Source organism: Vespula pensylvanica, chromosome 20, assembly GCF_014466175.1.
Source record: "Vespula pensylvanica isolate Volc-1 chromosome 20, ASM1446617v1, whole genome shotgun sequence".
Classification (NCBI taxonomy): domain Eukaryota; kingdom Metazoa; phylum Arthropoda; class Insecta; order Hymenoptera; family Vespidae; genus Vespula; species Vespula pensylvanica.
In genome coordinates, this window is record NC_057704.1 from 3,564,762 (window position 1) to 3,592,465 (window position 27,704).

Below are 27,704 nucleotides of genomic sequence, written 5' to 3' on the forward strand. Positions count from 1 at the left end.
TTAGATAGACACATTTATACACGCGCGCGCGCGTACATACGTACACATATATGTGTATTCTATTTCTTTATAAATTAAATCTTTAGAAATAACGTTATAAAATAACTATCTATAAAAACAAATAGTTAGTTTTTAAATTCATTCTATCAATATTATATTAACAAATTACCACGCACTCGTTATAAATTATTGGATTAGTTCTTTTATACTATTGGATTAGTTTATGTACACCATAAATCTAAACAAGAAAATAAACAAATAATTTGTAACCTAATTCACAACATACAAAGGACAAAATAGTTATTTCGTTGATAAATTGAATATATTTATTATTTATTTCGTTGTCTATTATGGTTAAAAAAAAAGTTATTTATCTTCCGTATGAAGTAAATCCACTAATAAAGGTAATATACAAAATTTTGTTCATTCAAATTTTATATAAATTTTAGTTTGTTAGATGGACATTTTTAATTGTTGGAGTGGTTTGTGGATTTAAAAATCAGAAAAAATATCATATTTTGGAAAGTGCATTACGCGAAGAAGAAGAAAGATTACGACCTATAAGAGAAGCAGAACTTGCACGAGAAAAAGCAATTCGCGATGAAAGTATAAGATATCCTTTTTAACGATGTATTATACAATGTTAATATTACATATAAACATTTATTAAGTTCTTTTTTTCAGTCGAATTACAAGAGTTGGAAAAATTATTTCTTAATACATCTTTCGTTGAAAAGAATCAAGAAAATCTTTTTAACGAGGAATGAGATATTAAAAATAATGACAATATAAAGAAAACAGTAAATATTAATGATCTATTAAATCTGTCATTATATAATTCAAGAAATAAGGTTACAAATAGATTATGTTTATATTAATAAATTTGCACAACTCTTTGTAACAGGTAGTTAATAAATTTCTCTTTTTTCTTAAAAAATATTATTTTATCATAATAACTATTGTTTGTCATTGGTATATACAATTTTGTTTCTTCATGTTATTTACATTTTTAATAGTATAGAACTTTCTTGCAAACAACAACACCCACAGCCTGCTGGGCAAACTGTTTCATTAATAAACCAGGCTGCTAAATGTTGAGTATGTCCACCATGACCACAAAGAATGCAAAAGTTGCTTGGTCCTAAAAATTATTATATTAATATAAAATAATTAAAATAATTTTTTATCATATTATAGCAATCATACACAAACCTCTAACTGAAATATGACAGACTACACATTGAAATGTTAATCGTTTACAGTTTAAGCATTGAGGGCCTCTGCAAACTTTACCACAGATTTGACATTCACTTTGGAATTCAACACCTTTATGTATATCAACTGGCATTATGCTTACATGCTTCAGCACTTGTGCTCTTGCATCTAACAATTGCCATCTATGTAGTACCTCCGCATACGCTTTTTTGTATCCATTATAAAGTGCTGTATATTTTTCATCAAGTACTCTGCTTATAAAGATTACAGTATTTATTGTACTTTAAATTTTATAACAATTCTTATAAAGATTAAATTCTTTATACTTACTTAATATTTTTAACAGAATCTCCAAATGTATCTTGCACAATTTTTAAATCATCTAGAGATTCAGACCATGAATTGGACCTATGTGGTTTTAAATTTGGAAAATTACATCCTTCTAATGTTGTATCTGCTAGATGAATTGTATGATATGGAGAACCGCCAGGCTAAAACGTATCTTTCATTAATATATTACTTATGTTGTAGCAAAATATTTTATATCGAATTGTGTTATGTAAAGACTTTATAATAAAAAATAATCAATAATTACTAACTATATATATCGCTGTTTATTAAGAATACAATTCTCTATCTATATTCTTAATACATTCAATACATATTTGCTATGTATACATGAAATTAATGCATATGCATATAAAATATTGATTGATATTTGAATTTAAAATGTTATGTAAACAGTTAAAAGAAGTAAACTCAGGTTTTTTTTTTTTGACACTTCTACTTCAATAGTATTAATAAGAGTTAAGGACCAGTATCTTTATGATAAAGCAATCTAAGAACCAATATATTTAAAACAATATTTAAAAGAAATACTTTACCTTCAATCACCACTATTGGAAGTGTTCGCAGAAAGCCTCTATAACAAAGATAATATTGTATCAGTTCTTAGACTACTCATAGTGCGAGCACATCTGTACATATACATCAAAGTAAAGAAGGATGAAATATTAAACCATAAACTGCTAGTAATATATTACTAGTACATAATGGAGAAAAATCTTTTATAATTACATTTGGTTCTTAGAATCCTTAGTCATTATACAATAAAGGAAAAAAGGAAATCTTGATTCGCATTCATACAATTTCATTATACATTATTGCAAATATAACATGTAATTCAACAATTTATTTATAGAATGACGTAGAAGTGTCAGATTTAATTCGAAATTCTGCCTTCAACTGTGATTTGTCAGAAAAAACTTGACAGGTAAAGTAATTATTACTATTTCATCAAATATATGATTGCCGTATCACTTGTACGTATACACAATCATTAGAAAACTATCTTAAAGTAATACTATGTTATTGTTTTTATAGACAGTGAAGTCACTTACACTGACATTAACAGATTTGCTAACTATTCGTGTTTGTGTAGCATCTACATTTTCAGATCGATAACTAAATGCACAGCTCAACATACCAGCCATTTGTATGTCAGATTGATTAGCATAATGCTGAATTCTGAAGAGCAAACATAAGTACAATATATTTTTTTGTAAATATTACAAATACATTTGTTACAATATAATACTTACAAAGAATGAATTAAATTTTGTCCAAATGGATGTAAAGCCCACGGAGCAAGATCATTATCTGATGTTTGAAATAAGTTTTGTCCTATATTGGAAGAAGATTGTGATATAACAAGTGCAGCTAAACACCAAGCTTGTACTAAGTCAGTTCTTTCCAATGTAGCAGCAACATTTGCATTATACTGACACATAGCTGGAATGTCTGTAATATTAATACTACAACAAAAAATAAATTTGAACTAAATCATTGATAAGTAATATATGAAAGAATATTATGATAATTACGACATAATGATTATTATTATATATTATAATAATACCATTTAATTAATAAAATATTACAGTTTTTATTATACTCACATATATTTTTCTGCAAGTTCTTTACTAACAAAAAATAGAGATGAAGCTTCGTAAATTGTAACCAATGAACGATAATTTTTACAACATGGTCTATCATGTATTCTATTTGTACCATGTAAATTACGTCTTATGTTTTTCTATTAACATCAATTTTATTGTTATATTAATTTAAAAATAATATATAATACTATAAAATGTAGTGAAAAATATTAACTTACACGATCTTGAAAATAGAAAGAACTGATCGATATACCATCATTAGATGGCACATAAGTATTTGGATACATGTTCATAAAATGTTCTCCATTATTGATTCCACTTCCTAAAGCGGATAGTGCTCTAGGTGTTATGCTTTCAGGTTTTATTGAAGATCTTCTTGGATATGAAGAACGACCAAAACATACAAGTATACCTGGAAATGTATTAGTATTATAAATGATCTCAGAATATTATTAAATGTTTATAACATGCCTACAAACCCACACAACAAAATTTGGCACCAGATGTTCGAGGAAATGGTATATATGCATCTTGATAACTAGTACACATATTAGAAGAATTTAAAAAATTTGCATTATCTTGTATATAATAATCTAGATGATTGGTCTCATTTTCATCTTTTTTGCATATCTATAAATAACATCAAGCATATAAAATAACATAGTCAAAATATTAGAATATAAAATAACACCATAAGTTATTTACTTGTTCCAACGTTATAATCAATTGTCTAAGACATGGTTCTAAACAGGACCGATTTTTTCTGACGCGTTGTTGAGCAGTTTGTTTTAAAACTTTCAATAACTTTGCCATTGTTGCATTATCAATGCTTGTTCCAGGACAAAATTGGAATGTAGGTTGTGCATTGTATGGATAGTTTCTAGGAAAATTTACTTTAAGTATTACGTTATAATTAGTGTTACATGCTGTAACAGTACAGCTTCGTTCACTTGCGTCCATAGTATTTACCTAAATAGTTAAATAATTATAAAGACAATAATAAGTTCTATTATATTCATTTTAAACTATGTTACCTCTATATTTGGTATATTCATGTTTATTAAAGAAAATTCTTGTTGTAATGTCTTGGGTTGTGTAGGTGATGATATATCCTTTGTATTTTCAGAAAATGTACTTAATTCTGTACTCGATGTAGAATCATCAACTTTTGTTTCTATATAATTCGTTTCCTGGTTATTCTGCGCATCATTTATTTGAAGTTGTTGAATAGATTGCAAAGAACCTATAATATTGTTTACATAAACTTTGTAATATCTTAACAGAACTGAAAATATATAATTAATTTAAACTTACTTAATGCATTATCTTTTCCATATTGGGAAAAAACAGACGCGTTATCGTCACTGTCATGTCCACATAACTAAAACATTATGCTACAAATTTCTTGTTCACTTCACGAATATTCCATTACTGCATGTTCTATAATTATCTTACCTTTTTTAAAAAAGGATCAATTTTAAATATCCTTAAACATTGATCCTTTGACCATGTAATTAATTCATAGTCAGTGTTCTCTGTGTACAGATTAATTGAAAGAGGGAGAAAGATTTCCTTAATTATTAACATTATTTAAAATACTAAGTGATACCTAATTTTTTATGTCGCCATTGGAACTCTAAGACAACATCAGTATGTCCTACGAAAGTATATATAGGTGTGCTAAGATTTGATGTATTCCATAATAAAAGGCTATTTTCTCCTCGTCTTAACTGTGGTACTACAATCGTTACTAATCCTTCTCCAAAAGGCTAGAAAATCAACATTTTAATATATTAAATATAAAATTAAATGTATTTTATATATTATTATAAAATGTTTATATTATGACTCTTTTCTATTTTTAGATAAAATATTTTACATATTTAATTTGCTCATTTAATGCTGTAGATTTAACATCCAAAGATAAAATGAAATATTATCTCATCAAAAAATGCAAAAGTAAAACGTGAATGTAAAATTATATATTCAAGTTTACTTACTGTATATCTCGCTCTCCATACAGGAGAATTTGTTGTTAAGATATTCTCTGCTTTTTTTGGATTGCCAATATCAAAAATTTTAACTGTACAATCTTGACTAGATGTTGCTAATTGAGTTTGACTAAATGGACACCAATCCAAACCATGTATCTAAAGTATTATAAGATTTTATTAATTATAGAAGAAACTACTGTGTAGAAATACTAAAAACAACCTTTGTTAAATGAGCTGCTATATATTGAACAGGACTGTTTCCTTTACGTTGATCCCATATTTTAATATCTCCATCATGAGTAGTAGCCAATGTGTAAGGTGATAAACCATTCCAACGTACTTGTGAAGATCCCGCTATATTAAAAATATTTATAAAATACAAAAGTTCACATATTTCATTCTAAAAACATATATTATTTATTTTGCTTTACCAACTGCTGATAAAGATAAACAAGGTCTTCGTTGATCTCTTATGTCCCAAATATGTATAAAAGTATCAATACTACAAGAAGCGATAATGTCAGGTTCTTTTGGATGCCAATTTATATCATTAACTACGCGGGTATGTGCTTTAAGACCATAAATAGTTTGTAGCTCATATCCACTATTTGCTGCAAGGCTTAATATTTCTATACGAGTATTACTCTGAAAAGAACAAATATTATTTTTAAAAAATAAATACAATTATTTAGTAATGGTAAATCCATCAAATATAACTTCTTACTGATATTGCACATAAATGACAATTTAATGGTGTGGGATTCCATTCTGCAGAACCTACTTCATATTTACTTTGTCGTTGAAACTTTCGTAAAGTTTCCTTGCATTCATCTAACTGTTTTATGGCAAAATACCTACGACTATAGAACATAGAAATTTTATAATAATTTAATAATAATAAGTTAATAAATTCATAAATATATATATATATGTATATATATATATATATATATATATATATACACACACATACCCAGCTAGTAAAACATAATTGCCAGTTGCATCTATGGCCATAGTATTAGCCTAAAATCAATAACAGATATAAGAACTTTGTTTCATTATTTAATTGTATTTTTTTTTTTTTTTTTAAATAAATTGTGCGATGTTCTGTATACCTGTAAGTCACGGTGCTCCGTAACCACATAATCATTGCTCCAACGTTTTGACATTTTACAAATAAATACAAATGCTTGTTAACATTCTGTAATAAGGTTAGACAAATTTAAAATACGTCAAATTGTACGTATGTAGCAAGAAACTTATTCTATGGATCTAGTTATATTCAAATTATCAAAGTAATATTAAATTGGAAAAAAAAATAAAAAAAAATAAAAGTTTCAATTCATCATTTGCTTGTTGCATAAGATTCAAAATATAAATGTAATTAAAGTAAAAATCAGGGCCTATATATGTAAGTATAATTTAGAAAGACACTTCCATGGACAATAGTTTAGTTCATTCTGTAATTTAGGTGGTAACCTTGACTGTTTCGTTTTTGATTTCTCAACATTGGTACTACCGGATTGGTAAGTGTACACTGTTTAATCGTGACCAATCGGTTGACGAGATTATGAGAGCTTTCCTTTGCGTGATTGTGTGTGTGTGTATGGTTAGTGTACACAAGAAAATATATGTGGAATACAATTTCTTTTTATAAACAATTTTCTTCAATTCAGTTTGTTTCTAGCTGTTTAGGGAAAGTCTGTTTTAGTCCTTATTCCTCTATTACTTAACTTATTAAAAAAAGTTATTTGTGTAAATATTAAAAAATAGTATTGCACTTTTTTACTTTTTTCGCCAAATATATCTTCAGTTGCTACACTAATCGCCACATGTTTTTTCACATGATTGCGTATTCCATGGTAAAAATATCGAATTCTAAAAGATAAAGAAATAAATATTAGATAATCGTTTTCTATTTCTTATTTAGTAAATTGTGATTGACTAATGTATATTTTATGTTTTTACTGCGGAACACACAATCCATCTTTTATATTGATGCATTTTATTTAATTATTCCATCTATGTTATGAATTCAACTTTGTAGCGGCATTCGTTCTTTTGAATTTGATTAAAGCAATTTGTTAACGTACTTAAAATTTAGTTACTTGTAAAAACTGCAAACATTTTTAAGACATTTAATAACTTTTTAACATTTTATACAAACTCTCCCTCTCCCTCTTTACAATATGTGTGTGTGTGTGTATAATATTTAAATAAATAAATGTAATAATGTATGATGTGTTATTCTGATTTCCTGATTCGCAAAAAAGAAAAAAAAAGGTTTCTGATATGTTATAAAGCATTTAACAAGTTCCTTTAATTTTAATATAAAATATTATAATAATATAATACACCGCAACAAAGAGATAGCGTACTCCTAAATATTGCTATTTCTTAAATGTAACGAAACTTGATCTTCTCGTATTTATATCTCGATAAAGTTCCAAAATTGCTTCTATTGGTAAAATTAAATGGATATTAAAGATTCAGAGTGAATCAAAATGTAAACAAGAGTGATTACCAACGTGACAAAATAATAACACAGTCTCAAGATTCTTTTTTTGCGGATGAAATTAAACCGTCAGGCTTTCGTTTCGTGTACTGTATTATTGTACGTTTAATATTGTGTATGTTTATTGTCGTTTTTTGTTGATCATTATTTTTATTTCATCATGGGTAGTAACAAACTCTTATCCGACGTTCAAATAGAAACGGTTTTGGTGCTACACAAAGAGAACTACCCCATTTCAAAAATTGCACGTGTTATACATCGAAGCAGGAAAGTAGTGTATAATTTATTAAAAAATCTAAAAGTATATGGTAAAAAGAAGTTTTGGTTAATTGAAAATAAGCAATCGCGGAAAACGTACGATTTTAAAAGAAACTTCGAATTCTTCGGAAACAGCATGACAAATCGACAAAGCGGTTGACGTACATACAAATATTCGTATTGTGCAACGAATAATAAAGGAATGTCCTCACTTAATTTGAATGAAATTGAAAAAGCCTGGTGGTTAAAATTTTAAATTCACATAAACCATATGTACATTGGAGAAAAATAGCGTCAATCATTTTTAGTCATGAGAAATGATTTAATTTAAAAGGGCCGGATGGTTTTTCACATTATTTTCATGACTTGCGGACAGAGAACACAGGTGACAAAGGGGTAATGATTTGAATCAGAATTGAATACTCAGAACAACTGAATTAAAATTTATAAACAAAACTATAAATAGCAAGTTACATAAATTTACTAAATGAATAATTAAGTAAATTTGGAAAGACAATTTCGTTGAATTATATTTCTATAAAACAGTGCAGTCATGCATAAGGCAAAATATACTCAATAATATTTTGAACAAAAGAGATAGTTGTTCTAAAGCGAGCAATAAGATCACAGAATCTTAACATAATTAAAAATTATTAGGCAGAACTTGCAAGAAATGTTTATGAAAATAGAACACAATTTCAATATTTTGCAGATTTGAAAAATGCACATTGAATAAAAACAAACAAAAATACAACCAAAATATATTTAAAAACTATTTAAGTCAATCCTGAAATGTATGTTGGCTATTTTAGCAAACAAGAAAGGATACACAAAATATTAAAAATTATATTATATATTTTATTATATTATTTTGCGTACTTAAATCACTTATATATGTGCCATCATTTTGTTATTTTGTTTTTTTATATATTTTTTATTTATATAAACAAAAGGATTTTTTTTTTAATTTTTTTGTTTTAATAGTGTATTTTATAATAAAAATGTATAAATATCAAGAGTATATTTGTTATATTCAAATAATGAAAACATTGAATTTTTGGGGTATACTATTTTTTTATTGTGGAATATATGTGTATATACATTTATATATTACATATATAAACAGAACGATATAAAAATAATATCTCCTTTTTACTTTGTTGAAAGGTTTGTTGAAAATATGCAAATAAGATATATATCTTTTATAAATATTTAAATACTACTTAAAACTATATCAATTTTTCTGTATTTTACTTGCTCAAGAAAAAAAGATCAAGAAAGTATAACAATGATGATAGTATTTCTGAATGAAATATATAAAGGTATTGGTTACTCTCTGGGTAAATATAAATTCTGACATACTTCAAATTATGATAGCCTTATCATTTATTTTCTTTTTTAATTCCTTTATAGTTTTATCTAAAATCCTTTATATCGTCCATAAAGCATATTGTAGTTGCTGCTGTCGCATTTCCAAAGAATCCATCAAACATTGTATTCCATATGTCTAATCCTTTAATAAAATTATGTGGAATGTTTCTAATCATATTTTGATTAAAAAATCTTTCTCTTCTTCTTTAGTTCGTATCAAGCATTTTCTATTACTAAAATAAATCTCTGGTCTTTTGATTATATGGGTAGTTAATTCATTCATATTTTTTACATTATCTATAATATTCTTTCATTCATTTGAATCAAAAAAATTTTTTGTCTAGTATAACAAATATAACACGTGTTATTTCTTTGGTTAGGCTTTCGTAGATTTGCTTTATTGTATTTGTAACAATTCTTAAAGCATTCATTAATGATCTTATTCATTGATAATTACATTGTATTTAGGAAAGTACACTACTGTTTTTGGTTAGAGACATTAATCTGCCAAGGATAAATTTTCCACAGAAATGTACAAAAGCTATACATAAGAATTTGTAGAAAAATGCTTCCAAAGGATCTGTAGGAATCAAACCTAGAAGTTGTTTCTTCCAAGTATTCAGAAAGACTCTACAATGCCAAAAAAATATTGTACATTACATATAATACTCTTGGGTATTTTCCTATCATAGCTTTTAAAGTTTCATCAGGGATACCATCACACTTTATCACTTTGCGTATCTTGCAGGTCTTTATATTTGCTGTGCACAGTTCAATCTCCTCAAAATTCTTATTATCTTCTATCCAGATGGTTCTTTTTTCTGTGGAAGGAGTTCATTTGCAATCTCAATGAATTTTCCTTTTCTATATTTTAAATATCATACTGTAGTGTTCCAAGCTATCTTATTATTTTATATGGCTGATTGCAAAAATTATGATCCATCTCCTTGTATGCCTTTTCTCAACAATTATTTTTGTCAATCTTTATGTCACTCTAAAATTTTTCTTCACTTTCTATATGGTTTTATTAGAATAGCCCTTTGCTCTGAATTTTTACATCTCTGTATCTTCCTTCTACTGGTAATATATATATTTTTTAACTTCTTTATCTCTTCTATCCACCAAAATGATTGTTTCCTGATATTTTTCATTTGATACGGCATATCTATTTTACATATTGCATGTATTTATGTTCGTCTTCTTTGTGCTCATTATTTCTCTATCTGCTCTTTTATTTAATAATATTATCATATTAACGTAAACTACATGTAGCACGTTTAAAATTCAAACAAAAACTTTTAAATCTGAACATTTGTTGATGCTATAGCCCCCTATCACAAATCTCTAGTTTTCTCAAAACAATCCAAGTGTATTATGAATATATTCTTATAAATGATTAATCATGAAACTACAGATCTTAAGATTCAATTTATAATAAATTTAGCTAATAATTATATTCATTTATAGATTGTACTATAAATAAATCAAATAAAAATTATTAAGTTTTAATTTTTTGGATATGGTATATTTAATTGTGTATTATTGAAGTACGAAATATCAAATGATAATACGAATATAGCAATTAGAAAAATCTCTTTCATTACTATATTTTATAGTATTATATTAAACGTGACTAGAAGTTGATATATTTCTTTACAAAATGAATATTTTTTATTTCAATAAAATTATAAAAGTTTAACTTCTAAATACAGACAGTTTTTAGTACTGTCTTAAAACATTAAATTTATTCAATTTATATTTACATATTCATTTAATATATGAAATTTCACAATGCATATAGTTTTTCTTATGATTTCACTTAAAAGAACACACAAATTTAAGTACAGGTAATCAACATACACAAAGTGTTAGATTATACAATATAATGTTCTATTTACTTTATGTACAATAAAATATATGTGTAAAAATGTCTTGGCATTTTACATGCATTGTGTCACTTTACTATTAGAACACAAATATATGATACTAAAGTGAAACTTTCATTATTTACATTTTTTGTGGAATTCACCCATGGTGTGTGTGTGTGTGTATATTCAATATACACATATGAATTATATGAAATTAAAATTGATGCAAAAATTTTGTGCATTTTTTATAAAACAAAAATAAAACTGCCAGAAATTCATAGCTGTGCTTTTTATACTGCATTGTTTTACATAAATTTTATCAATAAAGAAATTATATAAATGCAGTCGAACAAATCTATATTATCATTTTATGAATATTTTTATAATCAGCTATTCTTTAATTAACCTTGAGATGGTATGTTTCATTATATTATATACTACATACAATTTACTATACACACTTATGTACATTTAAAACACATAATTATTACAATTAAATCATAATTTTTACATTGCCATATATTATACAATTAATTGAATTTTTATAACTTTGATAAGTGATTTCAAATTTAGAACATATTTTGAAAGTAATACTTTTACTTTTAATATTAATGTATATAAAATTAATTGCATTTATGCAAATTCATGTGATCACGTTTTGTTTGAACATCAAATATCATTTTTTCTGGCTCACAATGTAATATGATAATAGGTAACACAAATACTGTAATATACAAATGAAAGATACTATTAGAATTCTTAAATCTTTGTTTTTAACATTAAATAATAATATTTAATAATTAGACTTTTAAATTTAGTATTTTTAGCGAAAATATAATAAATGGAAAAGATATAAAAAGTTATAATATTCATTAGATTGTCAATTTACGAAATATTCTCTTATTTCCATATCCATAATTAGTATTGGAAAACATGGCACATATTTAAAGTAGAAAGTACTGATGTTAGGGCAATAACAAACATTAATATTTTCAGGAGTAATAGAAAATACAATATTCATGTACTATAAAGTGCACGAAAACTATGCTCTAATTATATAATGTATAAAATGTACATCCGTTAGAGCCTTTACTTCATATCCTTCTCACAATCACATTAGTCTAATTTCCTATGTATATACGCTATATTCTCTAATAAAACGCGTATAAACATGCATCTCAACAATATATCTTTTTCCTCTCCTCATGCTTTCATTTCACAATACATTATACATTCATTCTAAGCACCAGTTTTTTTATAATTTGAAAGTTTTTGTAAATCCAGAGTATCACTGAATTATAACTTGTTCACTGAGTTTTTTTTATTATATAATTATATATAATTATATATAATACATTTGGTAAATATAAAAACTTTGAAACTCATTGCACCTAAATTGTTTGCAAAAATATTAGGTGCATTATCAATAAGCTTTGTTGTGAGTAGAAGTTGATTTTCTCTGTTACAATAATTATAATTTGCCTAAATATGGAAAATCATTATTATAATTCATCATCGATATGTTTTATCTTATATTTGTTATTATCATTTTTCCTACTTTTAAAATTGATAGTATGATCTTCCTTATATTTTAAATCACTTTCTTCTTTTAGGTTATATTTTGTATTAGACAATCTTGCCTTTTGATGAAATTCTGTAAAAAGTTTCGATTTTTCTTCATCGGATGCCCATATAGGTTTTTTAAATTCTTCTAATAGATCTGTAGATATGACATTATTGTTACTTTTTTTTTTGGTGTTTTGTTTATTGGTTAATTTATTTTTATTATTACTATTTTTAATTTTATTACCAATTCCTTCCTGAATTTCTTGTAATATTTTTTGAATTTCATCTTGTGATACAGATTCTGTGACATAAGACTTCATCGTACTTTTAGAAATAGGAAATAAAAGATTACCATCATTAAATGAAGTTTTTTTATATGAAGTTTCTGTCGAACTTTCTTTATTTTGAGCTGTCTTATCTATAGTATCTACATTGTTTTGTTGTGTTATGTCTAAAGATACTAATTCTTTTTCTTCTATATTTTCAATTTTATTTTTCATACTCTCATTTTTGCTTTGTTTTAAAACATCAGATTGTATCGACATTTTGTCTGATTCAGTAGTAATAATTTCATTTTCATTATTTTTAATCTCTATATAATTAGAAATATTAGATTCATCTTCATACTCTTGTAAAGTATTTTGTTCAGTATTTTTGTTAACTTTCTCTATCTCTGTCCATATAAAATTTTCAAAACTTTCATACTTTTTATCATAATCTTTATTTTCATCCAACAATTTAAATAGATCTTTTGTATTAATTTCAGGATTACTTTCATTGTTATCATTTGTGAAATCTACCTCTTGTATTAATGCAACATACGCACGTTGCAGTTTTAAAAATTCAGGATCTTTATTTCCACCAAATTTTTCTACATTTTTTTGCCAATCATCCATTAATATTTCTTGGTATATATTTTTCACAATTTTACCAACATGATCTAAAAGATCTAAATGTTGTTTAATGATTTTATCATCTCCATCAAATATTTCTTTTAGTAAATGTCGTAAAACAATGTATTCATTAATTTGTCGTATATCAAATCTTGAGATCTTTATAAATGGTGTTAAACCTGGCATTGTGGATCTTATTTCTTTGAGTTTTGTTGAAATTTCTTTCAAATATAAGACAGTAAGATCCATTTTTGTAAGTAAATGTTGTTTTAATATTTTTTGTTTATTAGAATCCATAAGTTGACCAATCGATGGATTTGGTTCAACTTCAGTTAATTCTTTTAAAAACCATAAAACTTTTTGCTTCAAACTTGCTGCATTGAATACATTTTTATCCACACCTTGCTCTGTCATTATCCAGTTATAATAACTTGTCAATAAGAAAGTCCTAATATATAATCCAGTTCTTTGATCAGATCCAATGTATATTTGATTTAAAAATACTTCTTTTAATTGTTGCCATTGTTTCTCTAGCGAAGTTGTTGTTTCTGAATTTACTATGTGAATAAGTGGTACATTTGGTTTAACTGTAATCCTTATCTCTCCTCCAAGTGAATCTTTGATAATTTGTGCAGAAAAATGATGAAACTCAATAGTGTCCTGTTGCTCATTCTCAGTATTAGAAATTATATCTTCATGTAAATCATTATTTACAGTACTCTGTTAAAATAAAAATAAAATTTCTTTTTATTTTATTTATATGATATAAAACAAATATAATGCTAAGAAATTGTATGCAATAGCGGATTTAGACAGTGTATGAATTAGCGGCACAGACAGTGGAGGCGGTAATTTATATTATATATAATTTATATTATATAAATTTATATTATATAATAAATTTAGACAAACCTGTGATGTTATTTGCTGAGTGAATAGAGATTTTAAAGAACCTTTTAATTGCTCAAACATTGATAAGTCAGTAGGTGCTTTTAGCTGAACTTCATCCTTTGAAAAAAAGTTTCCTACCGATTTGAATAAATATTTATAATTATATATATGTGTATATATAATGTTTTAATATTTATATTCTTTTAAATAAACGTTCTTACCAATGGTAACGGTAAGTTCACCTCCACTTGCACTAATAGATTTAATCAATTCAACAGCTTCCACATTAAAAAGGAACACAACAGGTATTGTCACATCATCTACTTCTTTCTCATCACCAGACATAGCGAATATTGGAGATGTTGCTGCACTAGTACCAGCTACATTGTCTAATACTATTCCTGCTATAGCACCAGCTTTTTGAATTCTTCGAGCCTGTGTAAATTTATTTAATACATATATAAATTGATACTTATTTTTTTATTACTCAGACAATTATAAAAATCTTACCTTTTCCATGAACATACAATCGCCACGATTCATGATCACTATTTTATTTACCAATTTGTCTGTATTAAGAAGATCTGTACAAGCTGCAAGAGGATATGTGAACACAACTTTCCCAGTAACTTTATTAAAACTATGTAATTCAGGACCAAAATGTGCTGGTCCAGCTAAAAGTGTAACTTTTTGTGGCGGATAAGTTTTAGGTTTTATAAATGTAACTGCTTGTGGCTTAGTTTCCGTTTGTTGCGACTGAGTTATACTAAGCTCAACCATTTCTTGCATAAATAATAATCCTTCTTCAGAATCTTGTGGAGTTTTTGCCTTGAAAAAGTAATATTTTTATTACAAAATGAATATCATTTTAACTTATATAAAACAGAAATTACATTAGAAAACGTGTGCAATAGCTGTACTCTTCCATCTGCTAATGTTAAAGTTGTTATACCCATTTCACTCAACATTTTCAAATGTTCCAAATTATTAGCCTGAAATAAAAATTTAAATTTATTTATTTTGAAATAATAATACAATATAAAAACAGTATAAATTTACTTGAAATTGGGATGCACTTAATCTTCTTTTTATAGGACGTCTTGGACAAACATCTTCCACCATGTTTCTTAATGGTTGTCTAACTGATGCTGGGAATAAATGTAAACTATTGGGACATGTCCGATCAAATTCATCTACTTGAACAGAATCTCGTTCAAAGTCCTAATGATATTTTAAAAATGCAAGTAATCTACATTGAATTAATGGAAAATATTTACTGATCATATTTATAAGTTTTGTTAAAAACTTACAAAAGAAACATTTGTTCTTATTGAAGCTAATGTCAGTGGTAGTAAATGACCTTCAGTTGTAAAAATAAATTCATCCAGATCTAAAACTAAATCAGATGGTTCCACAAATAACAGATATAGGTATTTCAATGTTTCGGATAACACGAAACTATCCATAGTATCGGCATGTTTATTAGTCCTAACATCCGATACAGCAGCATAACCACACGATACTCTAGCGTATGTTTGGAGACTCTTGAGTACTTTACGTCCAACTCCCAAATAGTAATGATCGCCTGTTGCACGGTATAGAAAATATGTTGATTCTAAAAATTCTGGTCTCAATGGATGATGTCCCCAATGTACCTAATTGAATTGGGTGGAAAATAAATCGCATTACAATGTTGTAAATATAATAATTATACAGACATATGTCATAAATCAGATATATTTATTATCGTATTATGTACCTGAAAATCAGTAGTAAAAGCTTCTGGTATAAAGTTATGTCTTTGCATGACTTGATAAAGCATCTCGTGTGTTTCCACTGCAGGCTTAATGTCTCCTTTTAACACCTGCAAAAAGCAATGTGAAATAGATTGTGATATAAAATTGATAAAGATTCTATACGTACTTGTAAACCAGGCCAAAAAGCTAATAAAGCATCCATGAAATTTTTTGAATTTGTATTTGGTCTATGCATATGTACATCTAATAACATTGGACCTTGACTCACGTATTTCATGATAGCTTGATAGTGTTTATTAAAACGTCCCAAGTATTTTTCATCCCCTATATAATAGTAAATTCTTACTTATGGCTGATATCAATAAAAATATTGGTAAAAGGATATAAAGTTTATACCTAATAAAATATAAGCCTTTAGACAGTACTCATAGTAGGAGTCTATACCTGCTCCTACACCAGAATCTCTACGTACCCAGTCACCCGAATTTACATTCAATACCGAACCCATTAAATCAGTTCCTCTATGACGCATTTTCCATAATACGTCCATTGCTTTTTGTGCTTTTTCCTGTATAAAATATATATAGAAAATTAATTACTATGAGCTATTTTAATAATGTCAGAAAAATTATACCTCAAAAATTGATTCTCCAGTTAATCTTGATAAGGCAGCCATTTCTAATATCATGCTACCTGCACAAGCAGTACATGTCTCTCTTGATACTTCCGTGGGAACTCCCTTCATACCATATTTTAAATTAATCTAAATAAAAAGATTATATATTGTTATACGTTCACATATAGAAATAACTTTTATAGAGCAACATTAACTAATCAAATAGAAAGGTATATTACTCTGCCATAAGGTATTCCAGTAGATGTATTGAATGCAGGTAAGAATCTGTATCCTAAATCTTTAGCTAGATCTAATAATTGGCCTCTATACCATGGCATTATGTCAGCTCTTTGTTGCAAATATTCAGCTAATATGTGACCACTTAAAAGACCTCTATTATGAATACATTAAAATATTGTTATTAAAATAATATTAACTATATGCGAGTAGGTCAAATAAACCTGATTTAAAACTTAATTTAAGCTTAATTACCCAAGCATTCTGATATTAGTTTCAAATAGAGACACTATTACATCTGTATCGAAGTTGACATCTCTAGCAACAAGCTTTACTGCATTTTCAAATTCTTCCAAATCACCTAACACCTATAACATTAGTACCTTAATGTGAGCGTATTCAATATTTTTATATTATTCTTATATTAATAGTGATTCTTACCACAAGTGTATCTAAGGTATCCACTAATGTAAGGGAAAAACTGCAAGCATATATAAAAAAAGTTAATAAACCAAAAAATTTATTAAAAAAGAACTATTGTATGTTACCATTTTTTACTATAAATAAAAAGTAATATTCTTTTATCTAAAAAATGTAAAATATAATATATATTGAAATATACATTCTTACTTTCCTAATGTAGAATCAATATCACCCCTATTTGGCTCTGATCCTCTATATCGCCCCTTACAGCTTAATGGCATCAATTCATCTGCAGGATAGGCATTTTCCTATAATTTTTCCAAAAAATGATTCAATGTCATCTAATTATTAGAAGATTATAATTAAATATAACATTATTTACCATATACGCATTATAAGCATGATAAAACATATCCCTTGCTTCATCCCTAAAAATAATATAAAGGTATTAAAAATAATAAATAATAGTTGAAGGTTTATTATACATACTTCAATGCTTCACGTTCTTCTTTACTCATATAATCTAGTTGATCATCATCGGATGTAGCCATTACTGCATTTATGCTACATCCGAACATCAGCAATCCAAATAAAAGAGAATCACGAGCCATTCTTCATAAAAAAAATATGTTCCTTTTTATTTGTCAAGATGTCATATCTATGGTTAAGCATAACATTTTTCAATAGTATTTTAATCGATTCACTTCATCCAACAAAATTTTATTATTATTAACACAATTTCAACAAAATATTACTATACGAATCTTTGCTCAGGATTTTTTTAATGGTTCTTTGTTGTATAATTTTTATACACACAAGCCATTGTTCAGTGAATTTAAAGATGTCACTAATGGAAGATAATGTAACATATTTGTATTAATATATGAAACAAGTAAAGAAAAAGGAGAGGAAGCACTGATGATCAACTTTTGCACACGTAGATCATAAAGGTTTTTGGTTATATCCCGAAAAATTTGAAAATTCATCAAAATCTGATTAAGGAACCTATATCACAAGCAGAATAATAAGAAAGATAAAAAAGTGCTAATGACAGTTGATCACGCATTTTTATCAAGGCCAGATGATGTGGCCTCCGTTAGTTTGTTCAAAGTCTTCCACTTTGCAGCACTGTTCGTACCACCCATATGTTTCGACATGTCATGTTTTTAAGGGTTCATTAAATGGTTTATTATTCTGTCATTACGACAGCAACCTTATTTAATATAAAAAAAATAAGATATTTCGCGCATCGATCTTTCTTTATTTGCATTATGTTTATTAAGATCAACGTTTTTCTTGATGAACTAACCTCTCATAACGAGAGTTAACTCCTACAATAGAAACAATCACGTGATTCGGACAAAAATTCATGGCGGTCTTTGATGTTGTCTTTTGAATTTTCACACTTAATAAAGATTTAATATTACCTTTTATCAATTTTCATTGATTGTTTTATTTATATTTATTTACTATTGTATTCATTCTTATAAAAATTAAAATAAACATTTTTTCTAAAGAAATGGACTTCATTACTTATTCAGAATATTATACATAAAATATAAAATGTAAAGAAAGTAAATTAAAAGAAACATGAAAATATATAGGTGACATACGATGCTTACGCTTCCAACATTCCGCGCCGGAACGCTTGCGCGCGCATCGTATTGTTAGTACTGAACGAATATTTGTATACTGTAATTACAACGATTTTTAATTTAAAAGGAAAATGAAACTGTTAACACATAATATGTTAACTTCGAAATGCTTAAAAGGCGTTACTGTAGGTTATCCTTTAGGGATCATCGTAAGTTTATTTCATAAAGAAACCATATTTGAAAGGTTACAGACAATCAATTTTGAAATGTTAAGGTTAACACTTCATGCACTTGTAAATTTTACTCTAAAAACTGATTTCTATTTATTATTAAAAATTATTAAAAATATTATAATAAAGCATTCTTAATAATTTTACAGGCAAAAGATATCAAAGTATCGGAAGTAGACTTCAATTCAGAATTTATAGCAAGGATCATACCAAAATTGGACTGGACAACCTTGTGGAAAGCTGCAGAAAGCGTAAATTTTTTAAATATTTAATTTGATATGTGCATTTTCATATACAATGTTCATATTTGTAGTTAAAAGATTTTTTTATAGATTGGACATGTTGGTGAACTTCCTCAAAACTTAATAGAAGATTATGAGAAAAATGAAGACTTTTTAAAAAAGGTACACCATGTGCTATTAGAAGTAGAAGTTATAAATGGAGATTTACTGTGTCCAGAATCTGGTAGAAAATTTCCTATTAATGATGGGATACCTAACATGCTTTTAAATGAAGATGAAGTCTAAATTTTATAAGAAAATTTATTAGTCATAAAATCATACATTAATACATGTATAAAATTCTTGTATATTATTATTAATACTGATATTTGCCAATAGAATATAATCTTTATGTATTCAAATTAAGGACATGTAGCATAGAGTTCTGTATAGAGTATTGTGTTTTACATTCTTATAATTTAATTCTTTTTTATTTTCTATAATTATAAATTATAAATGTAGATAATACTTTTTATATTGTTTTAAGATTATGATATAAAAAGATACATTTTAATAGAACATATACAACTGGAACAATTACAGTTTTGACTAAATTTATTAGAGATAATAAACAAGTTCGATTGTTTTATTGCACAAATATGTATAGATACAACGAAATACAATTTTGTTTTATCACTTGCAATATTTAACACATACCACTATTGTTAGCTAAAAGTTTACTATTTTTTTATCTATAAATGTTGATTATTTAAATGTTTGAAAAATCTATTAGGAATGTGATACAGGCATATTCATTTTTCTATCCTTATAAAAGTAAAATTATATTAAACATTATGAAATATGAAGAATATATTCAAATTAGAAATTTTGATGAAAATACACAAATTCATTTTATTACTTTCATATATTCGATTAGATCTGTAGTCTATTAGAAATATCACACTTATAAGTAGAAAAATACATGCTAAGTAATTTAATTATTTATTCAGATATTAATTATGAAAAAAATATTATTTTTGATTAAAATTATGTAAATGCATAAAATATGTTCTAAATAATTAATGTAAAGATAATAAGAGAGAGAGAGAGAGAGAGAGAAAGAGAGCGGTACACATAGTTTAAAATACTACATTTACTATAATGTAATCTAAACAACCTACTATAGCAAATAATGAATTCATGCAATAAAGTATTAAATGAAACTTTTCTTACTAAATAGAAGATATTTTCTGTTAATCTTAGTAATATATATTCACATTATTTGCTGTCTTATACACATTGATATACATTCACCAAAATGTTATATAATATAATATCTCAAAAAGTATAGATGTGCTTAACATTAAAATATATAATTTTTTTTTTACTAGAACTAGAGAGCCCATTTGTTCTATTTGCATTAATCTTCTGCATTCAGTATTACTTAAAATATAGTCAAAATATATTATTTATCCACCATAATTTTTCAAAAGTTAAAAAGCTATAAAAATAGCTCTCAACTGATGTATCAACCACAGCCCATCTGTTATTGATTCTGAACTCGCATATTAAATCTTTTTAAAGGCAGGATTATTGAATGAAGCTATGAAAATACCTCTATCTATTAACTTAATTACGTTTTATACTTGACATTCTTTTCTTTTTTTTAAATTTTTCGTTATAAATCATATATCTCAATTATGATTTATATTATATGTTAATAAATTGGAATTTATATTGCAGATATGCGGAATTATATTTATTATTTTTTATATCATGGAATGTTTGTATTATAAAAAATTAATGTCCATGTGAATTATTCACTAGATTATTCAATTTAAACATACTCTTATATTTAATTGAAATACTTAATACTGAATATTTTGGCTTTCTTATTTATTAAATATCTTAATCTAGTTAGTTTTTATATCTATTGATATTAGTTTAAATGAATGCGAAGCTAGTTATATTTCTAGATAATCTGAACCATTTACGCATTTGGTATAGTACATAAACATTTAAAGAAACAAGAATGATAGACAATACTATCTTTACATAATTACAATTATAGTAAATTATTTCATATTTATAAATAAATATTTTATCATTATACCACAAATAATTTCGTAAATCATTGTTTAACAATAAAAATATAACATGAAACAAAGTTTTCTGGATATATATATCACATATATATATTTTTATATTATTAGATTTGTTAGGATATGTTAATGTAGAAGTGATGTGATATTTTTAAATCACTAAGGATAATATATTCTTAAATCCTTCTACTCCTTTAATAATACAAATGTATTGAATGTAAGCAGATATTGTGACTATTATTGTTTTATATTTTCGCATATCTGTATTCTAGTTATAGAAATATTGTTAATGTTATTGGTTTCTTTGTTATATAAAGACCGAATATGTTTCAACTTTTTATACAATGGAAACAATACTAAAATATATTTTTCCAATAGAATAGAAATATATGACTAATAACAATAAAACATATCATTTATATCAATAAATATGTATTTTCATGTTTAATTTAAATAATAAGAGAATGATATATGCAAATGAGCCAAGAAAAAAAAAGATTTACATTTTACAAAAATATTTGAGAAGATATCTAATATTAATCAATTAGTTATATTAGACACTTTCAAATTTTTATAAGTATACTTATTATTACTAATGTAGTGAACATTAATATGCTATATGATATTATCATAATAGATGGAGGGATAGCTGTGTATATCTGATGAGAAATAAATATAGGCATAATCATTTGTTAAAAGATGTTAAAAACAGAAATATGAAGGTTTAAGACTTGCACATTAATAATAAATTGCAAAAGAAAAGCATAAGAGAACCATTATTTATAGTCATTTTTGGAGAATAAATTATTTCAAGTCAATTTGCAAGTGCAAAAAAACTTAAAAAGAAACATCCACATATATTTCATTTACCACGGCTTTCTGTATTAGCTAAATTCCTTTGAGAATATATAGAACCTTCTGCTAATCCTCTTAACGGACCTTTTCGTAATTCGGCATTAGGACCCTTAGCAAGACAACCTCCTGATACTAAAGATGCATCATGTCCCATTGCTACTGATTTTGGAAATTGTTCTTTTGATAATAAATTGGGATCTGGTCCTGACCATGGTGCATAGTCTGGTCTGAAATGATTTAATATAATTGTTGATTAACAAAATATAACATTATATATATATATATATATATATATATATATATTAATATTATACAACATTAACTTATAATATGACATTATAAACATAACATTAATTTTTACTACAGCTTACAATAATAAATCGTTATTAGCTCCTTTTGATAATTCAGGATTTGGACCAGTAGGTTTTAACAAATATGGAGATTTATGTTCGTTATCTTCAGTGGTACTAGTTCCACGAGAAACTCTAAAATATCAATATTTTATAAGTTATTGTATAATTATTTAATTTAAGATATTTAGTAATATAGATGATAATATCTGTAAATCTTTAATCTAATTGTTATAGAAGTATGATACACAAATATCGTACTTTGGTATTTCTATTTTATTTTTAGATCTCTTGGATTTCTCAGGATCAATTTCTTTAACTACTTTTTTAATTGGTGATGCTGTTAGTTTTATAGCTTCTGTTACAGGCGGACTTCCCTTTCGCTCATCGCTTCGACTGCTGTTAAGACAATTAAAATATAAACATATATTTATATCTATATTTATATCTATATCTAATCTATATATATATATATATATATATATATATATATATCCATACATATGATAAATGCATGAATGAGCGTGATGAATATGAATTACCTTTGACTACTGGAAGTACAAAGTGGCCTTGTAGCTTCTTCTGCAACCATAATATCTAATATGTGTATTGCTCTTTCTTCGTCATAATCTACGCTGTCCATAGCAAGCACTATTACTCTCTCTGGTACAGATTTATATTTTTCCGTCAAGCGTGCTTTCACTGAAATTATTTTATACATATATATATTATATATTAAGAGAAGAATATATATATTTTTTGAATAATATACTTTTATTTTTTTCCTCCAAACTTTTCATACGAGGAGGTGGAGTTGGAGCAGTTCGTTCATTCTGACCCTATGATTAAAAAGAAATGTATTAGAGATTCACACTAAATATTTCATTACCTAATAAAACTTATTACTTACTTGATCTTTATCTTTCTTCTTATTTAAGGATTTATTAGGAGCAGTAAGATTTCGTTTCTCATAGCCTAGATCAATTAATTTTTCAGAAGCTTTTTGAACATTATTTTCACTTTGTTCCAATATATCAAGTAACATTGTTTCATCAACTTTAGGAAATACATTTTTCAGGTACCTGTACACAAATTTTCAATATATAAATTAAGAGAAGTTTCGAATGTTAATAATAGTTCATATATTGATATGATCTAAAACACAAAAATGTGTTCAACTTATACTTCAACATATTATATCAATACATAAATAGATAAAATCTACCTCTATAAGGTCTTATTGATTTTTCTCTTTTTGAATATGAAACTTATACGTGCTATCTTCAAAAGTAAAATAAAGATAATGTGTATTAAAAATATGTTATATGATATGCATATTTGGTTGAGAAATATAAATGATTACATATTTTTGCATCAAGCAGTAATATTTAACAAAAATCTTTTTTTAAATATTTAAATCTGTAAATGTGATTAACTAATTATTTTATTAAATAATAGTAGCTTAAGCTATTTAAGCTATGAGATGGTTTTTAGGCATAATATACATGCATATATAATTATGCTGTATTAGAACAAATGAAATTTTTAAAATTACATACACAATTGAGTTATTGATAGATTTAAATTGAGAGTTTACATATAGATAATTTTTTGGATCATTTGTTCTTACACAGATGTTTACAATAATTGACATTTACACAACATTTTAAACATTACTTTGTGCCACTAAATGTTAAACAAAAGGTATATAGATGATAACAGAAACTAACCTATCTATGAATTGTGTAATGTTTATACTACCCAACGTCTATGGTACTGTAAACCAGGAAGAAACTGAAAAGTAAAAAAAATTCCAAATAATGAAATCTTAACTAAAATAAGTAAATCAGACAGGATACATAGTCATTCTATAAAGACCACAGATACAAAGAGAGACATAATTATGTTTAAATATCATTATTTTTTAAATGCTACTAAATATCAATTTTTCTACCGTGCGTGACACAAAAAATACTTGTAAAATTTATATAAATTAAAAAATTTACCAGATTCGACATATGCAATTTTTCGATAATTGCGGAAGTTCGAAACGTAGTAGTATTTTGTAGCAGGGAAATAATTGGTACATGCTATTGCTACATCGCAATGATCAAATTGTGTACACAAATGAAATATACCAGAAATTTACAAAGAAGCAAGGAAAGAGTATTACTTTGTTCCAGATCTGGTATACTTCTTATTAATCATAACAAGATACGATATCAACATCTAGCATCCAGAGTGGGTGAGACTGAAACTATAAGTATGGGATAAACCTAAGTTTCATTTTTGGGGAGTTAGGGGCTGGCCGAACCCCACGAGGTGGACTCAATGTTAAAGCTGCATGTATAGCATGAGCTGGTAGCCTCCATCTTGGTATTGCATATTTTGAGTGTACTCCCATAGGTGTACACGGTCCTGGAGCGCAAAGAGGATTCTTTTCCACTTGGAGAGCACTCACAACCAAAGCTGCTCTGTTATGGTATCTGAAAGCATCGGCTGGGAACTTAGCGCTAAATTTAATACAGAGCTATATGAAAAAAAGTGAAGAAAAAGAAACCATGTACAAAATGATAATTAATTATAGCATCATAAAAATAAATACAAATGTGATGAGAGAAATAATAAAACAGTAAATATTTGTTAGTTTAAATGATACATAAAAGAATTAAATATAGTTAATGAAAATTAGCTTTTCAAATTCAATAAAACACTTACTTCTTTAATAGCAGTCGTATGTGAGTATCAGAAACTGTAGGAAACATTGCATTGATTTTTGCAACTTGCAATTCGGAATCAGAATCTTGTGTTAAAGTAGTTTCCATATTTCTCACTGGTGTTGGTGATCCCAAAGTAATTTCACCAAACCGATTTGTCATGGCACTCATTGATTTCAGAGATATTGGAGTTTTTAAGTCCTATATAAAATACATATATATATATATATATATATCTATATCTATTTGATATATTATAAAATTATCAAAATTAAATATTATAAAATATAATCTAGTTTAATTTTAAAAAAAGGTATATGCATTGATTTAATTAACATTACCTACCTGTAAACTAGGTGGCAAAAATGCAAGTTGAGGATTATGAAAAGGCGATGGTGTTGGATAAATTTGAGGAGCTCTATGAGCTCCTGTATAAACTAAATGTCCACCACCACCAATTCCTCCAGTCTTGAATATATACAGTATATTTTATATTTAATCCAAATGCAGCATGTGTATATTGTAAAAATATACATACTTTATATCATGTATAAGAAACCTTTACATCATTTCATTAAAATTATATAATTTTACACAAGATGAATAGAATTTTTTTAAGTAACTATAAATTTTATACAGAACAAAAAATAATATAAATAGTATACATAGATAATAAAAAGAAGTTTTATAAAGTTTTAAACTATTATTTTTCTGAAAAGTATTAAAAAAATAATATAATTATCTATTCTACATTTTAACTTCAAATAACTTAAAGAAATATTTGGTATGTTTAGATTTTTATTCCAATTAATTTATAGATAAGTAAAAACTTGTATAATTAGCAAACTGCAATGGATTGATTAATTTAAACCAATTATTGATCTTTATATTTGAAATGAAAATATAATAAAATATTTTTAACTGACCTGCATAGGTATGTCTTGAGAAGTAATGGTTGTGGCAGAACTCAATGCTATGGAATTTTGTGTCTGTACATATTGAGAGTATTGCCAATATCGTATCCTTGGATCTTCCCATGTTGTTGTTCGGTTAAAATGGTCTATAAAATATCTAAAAGAATATGTTCATTAATATCTAATAATCTATGTACTTTAGCAAAATTTATAAATATATATATATATATATATATATATTGTCTAATATAATAATTATCTTTAATAAAATAAATTTTATAAATAATCAAAACAAAAATTTATATTTAAAATAATATATAATATATAACCACACAATTAAAGATCATACATAAACGAAAGAATGAAAAAGGAGGAATTATTTGTACTGTACAAGTAAAATTTTTACAGATACAAATGTTGTTAAAATTACGCTATATTACTTCCAATTATAATTTACGTACGGACGTCCACTACGAGAATCATATCTACACTCCCAACCAGGTGGTAATTGACTTCTATCACTTTGTTCCGTCATTTTTAAACGTGTTTTGATAATTTAAACGTAATTCGTGCTGCGACGCGCTTTCCTTGACCTATTCGTATGAAGGGAAAATTCTAAGTTAGTAGAAATCGAATATAAACGTAGCATAGAATTTATGTATAGAGAATATACTTCGTAGTATAGATATGCGCAGATACCCATTGCGCAGCATAGACCAACATCGGCCAATGTTTGTTTATCGGTCATCTAATCACCGTGTAAATACATATATAACTTTTGCAAGTACATACATAACGCTCATATATAACAATATATGCGATCTTAGCTTTTTTACGAGATAGAATACTGAAGGAATTAAGGTAAGTAAATTCAAAAGAAATATTTATATGTATATAGATATATTAAATTAATTTAAATCTTAAAAATTTTTTAGTCAACAAGTAATCTTCCCCCTCTTTTCTCAAAAGATAACTTCTAATATTAAGTCATTTTTGTGATTATTCATTGTAACAATGAACATGCAATGTATTTTACTATTACTTCTATCGAATGGGAAAAAACGCACGCAAGATTAGTTTTAAAATGTATCAAATAATTTATTTCTGACTCTACTAGTATCAGAACACATTTTGATTTCATCATAAATTTTTAGTGCA

At 26.2% G+C, this 27,704-nt stretch overlaps 5 protein-coding genes across 10 annotated transcripts; 2 read left to right on the forward strand and 3 right to left on the reverse strand.

Annotated features, from left to right (window-relative positions):
• The first annotated feature begins 99 nt into the window (after positions 1-99).
• Positions 100-827, forward strand: LOC122635984. The gene is made up of 3 exons (XM_043826749.1): positions 100-404; positions 450-606; positions 685-827. The coding sequence occupies exons 1-3, from the start codon at positions 351-353 to the stop codon at positions 765-767; spliced, it is 294 nt and encodes a 97-aa protein (XP_043682684.1). The 5' UTR covers positions 100-350; the 3' UTR covers positions 768-827.
• On the reverse strand, positions 819-6,679 carry LOC122635982 (GATOR complex protein WDR59). Of its 3 annotated transcripts, none has more exons than XM_043826744.1 (19): positions 6,283-6,672; positions 6,141-6,190; positions 5,892-6,027; positions 5,599-5,812; positions 5,388-5,521; positions 5,174-5,323; positions 4,783-4,942; positions 4,629-4,708; positions 4,488-4,554; positions 4,208-4,416; positions 3,879-4,142; positions 3,653-3,803; positions 3,392-3,585; positions 3,174-3,310; positions 2,817-3,029; positions 2,616-2,742; positions 1,546-1,706; positions 1,213-1,469; positions 819-1,141 (listed from the first exon to the last, which is right to left on the reverse strand). In XM_043826744.1, exons 1-19 carry the CDS (start codon positions 6,334-6,336, stop codon positions 1,002-1,004), a joined length of 2,898 nt encoding a protein of 965 aa, XP_043682679.1. In that variant the 5' UTR covers positions 6,337-6,672; the 3' UTR covers positions 819-1,001. The 3 variants fall into 3 exon arrangements, with proteins under 3 accessions (XP_043682679.1, XP_043682680.1, XP_043682681.1); XM_043826745.1 differs by having other exon boundaries at positions 1,213-1,466; positions 6,283-6,666; XM_043826746.1 differs by lacking the exons at positions 819-1,141; positions 1,213-1,469 and adding an exon at positions 2,100-2,137 and having other exon boundaries at positions 1,565-1,706; positions 6,283-6,679.
• Positions 6,680-11,179: 4,500 nt separating this feature from the next.
• Positions 11,180-18,972, reverse strand: LOC122636133 (ER degradation-enhancing alpha-mannosidase-like protein 3). Of its 2 annotated transcripts, XM_043827078.1 has the most exons (18): positions 18,052-18,972; positions 17,945-17,990; positions 17,770-17,870; positions 17,581-17,620; positions 17,395-17,507; positions 17,142-17,295; positions 16,921-17,049; positions 16,683-16,854; positions 16,453-16,610; positions 16,289-16,393; positions 15,840-16,184; positions 15,589-15,750; positions 15,423-15,521; positions 15,040-15,357; positions 14,751-14,964; positions 14,551-14,663; positions 12,990-14,358; positions 11,180-12,899 (listed from the first exon to the last, which is right to left on the reverse strand). In XM_043827078.1, exons 1-18 carry the CDS (start codon positions 18,171-18,173, stop codon positions 12,682-12,684), a joined length of 3,978 nt encoding a protein of 1,325 aa, XP_043683013.1. In that variant the 5' UTR covers positions 18,174-18,972; the 3' UTR covers positions 11,180-12,681. The 2 variants fall into 2 exon arrangements, with proteins under 2 accessions (XP_043683013.1, XP_043683011.1); XM_043827076.1 differs by having other exon boundaries at positions 11,180-14,358.
• Positions 18,973-19,110: 138 nt separating this feature from the next.
• On the forward strand, positions 19,111-20,977 carry LOC122636137 (multifunctional methyltransferase subunit TRM112-like protein). Its single transcript, XM_043827085.1, has 3 exons — positions 19,111-19,366; positions 19,537-19,638; positions 19,720-20,977. The coding sequence occupies exons 1-3, from the start codon at positions 19,289-19,291 to the stop codon at positions 19,912-19,914; spliced, it is 375 nt and encodes a 124-aa protein (XP_043683020.1). The 5' UTR covers positions 19,111-19,288; the 3' UTR covers positions 19,915-20,977.
• A 1,407-nt stretch (positions 20,978-22,384) lies between these two features.
• Positions 22,385-27,222, reverse strand: LOC122636135. 3 transcript variants are annotated; one of them, XM_043827081.1, is made up of 11 exons: positions 27,008-27,222; positions 26,559-26,703; positions 25,978-26,100; positions 25,634-25,833; positions 25,192-25,401; positions 23,826-23,997; positions 23,688-23,754; positions 23,458-23,617; positions 23,177-23,314; positions 22,937-23,050; positions 22,385-22,792 (listed from the first exon to the last, which is right to left on the reverse strand). In XM_043827081.1, exons 1-11 carry the CDS (start codon positions 27,079-27,081, stop codon positions 22,573-22,575), a joined length of 1,623 nt encoding a protein of 540 aa, XP_043683016.1. In that variant the 5' UTR covers positions 27,082-27,222; the 3' UTR covers positions 22,385-22,572. The 3 variants fall into 3 exon arrangements, with proteins under 3 accessions (XP_043683016.1, XP_043683017.1, XP_043683018.1); XM_043827082.1 differs by lacking the exon at positions 25,978-26,100; XM_043827083.1 differs by lacking the exon at positions 25,192-25,401 and having other exon boundaries at positions 27,008-27,221.
• Between the last annotated feature and the right edge of the window lie 482 nt (positions 27,223-27,704).

Coding starts and splice junctions, on each gene's coding strand:
- LOC122635984 (XM_043826749.1), top strand. CDS start 351: ATGGTTAAAAAAAAAGTTATTTATCTTCCGTATGAAGTAAATCCACTA. Junction 405..449: donor AAGTAAATCCACTAATAAAG/GTAATATACAAA, acceptor TATAAATTTTAG/TTTGTTAGATGGACATTTTT. Junction 607..684: donor AAAAGCAATTCGCGATGAAA/GTATAAGATATC, acceptor TCTTTTTTTCAG/TCGAATTACAAGAGTTGGAA.
- LOC122635982 (XM_043826744.1), bottom strand. CDS start 6,336: ATGTCAAAACGTTGGAGCAATGATTATGTGGTTACGGAGCACCGTGAC. Junction 5,813..5,891: donor GTCATTTATGTGCAATATCA/GTAAGAAGTTAT, acceptor TGTTCTTTTCAG/AGTAATACTCGTATAGAAAT. Junction 3,586..3,652: donor TGCCAAATTTTGTTGTGTGG/GTTTGTAGGCAT, acceptor ATACATTTCCAG/GTATACTTGTATGTTTTGGT.
- LOC122636133 (XM_043827076.1), bottom strand. CDS start 18,173: ATGGCTCGTGATTCTCTTTTATTTGGATTGCTGATGTTCGGATGTAGC. Junction 17,621..17,769: donor ATTGATTCTACATTAGGAAA/GTAAGAATGTAT, acceptor ATATGCTTGCAG/TTTTTCCCTTACATTAGTGG. Junction 14,664..14,750: donor TGAACTTACCGTTACCATTG/GTAAGAACGTTT, acceptor TCAAATCGGTAG/GAAACTTTTTTTCAAAGGAT.
- LOC122636137 (XM_043827085.1), top strand. CDS start 19,289: ATGAAACTGTTAACACATAATATGTTAACTTCGAAATGCTTAAAAGGC. Junction 19,367..19,536: donor GTTATCCTTTAGGGATCATC/GTAAGTTTATTT, acceptor ATAATTTTACAG/GCAAAAGATATCAAAGTATC. Junction 19,639..19,719: donor TGTGGAAAGCTGCAGAAAGC/GTAAATTTTTTA, acceptor ATTTTTTTATAG/ATTGGACATGTTGGTGAACT.
- LOC122636135 (XM_043827081.1), bottom strand. CDS start 27,081: ATGACGGAACAAAGTGATAGAAGTCAATTACCACCTGGTTGGGAGTGT. Junction 26,704..27,007: donor GATTCTCGTAGTGGACGTCC/GTACGTAAATTA, acceptor ATATTCTTTTAG/ATATTTTATAGACCATTTTA. Junction 22,793..22,936: donor GCTAATAACGATTTATTATT/GTAAGCTGTAGT, acceptor AAATCATTTCAG/ACCAGACTATGCACCATGGT.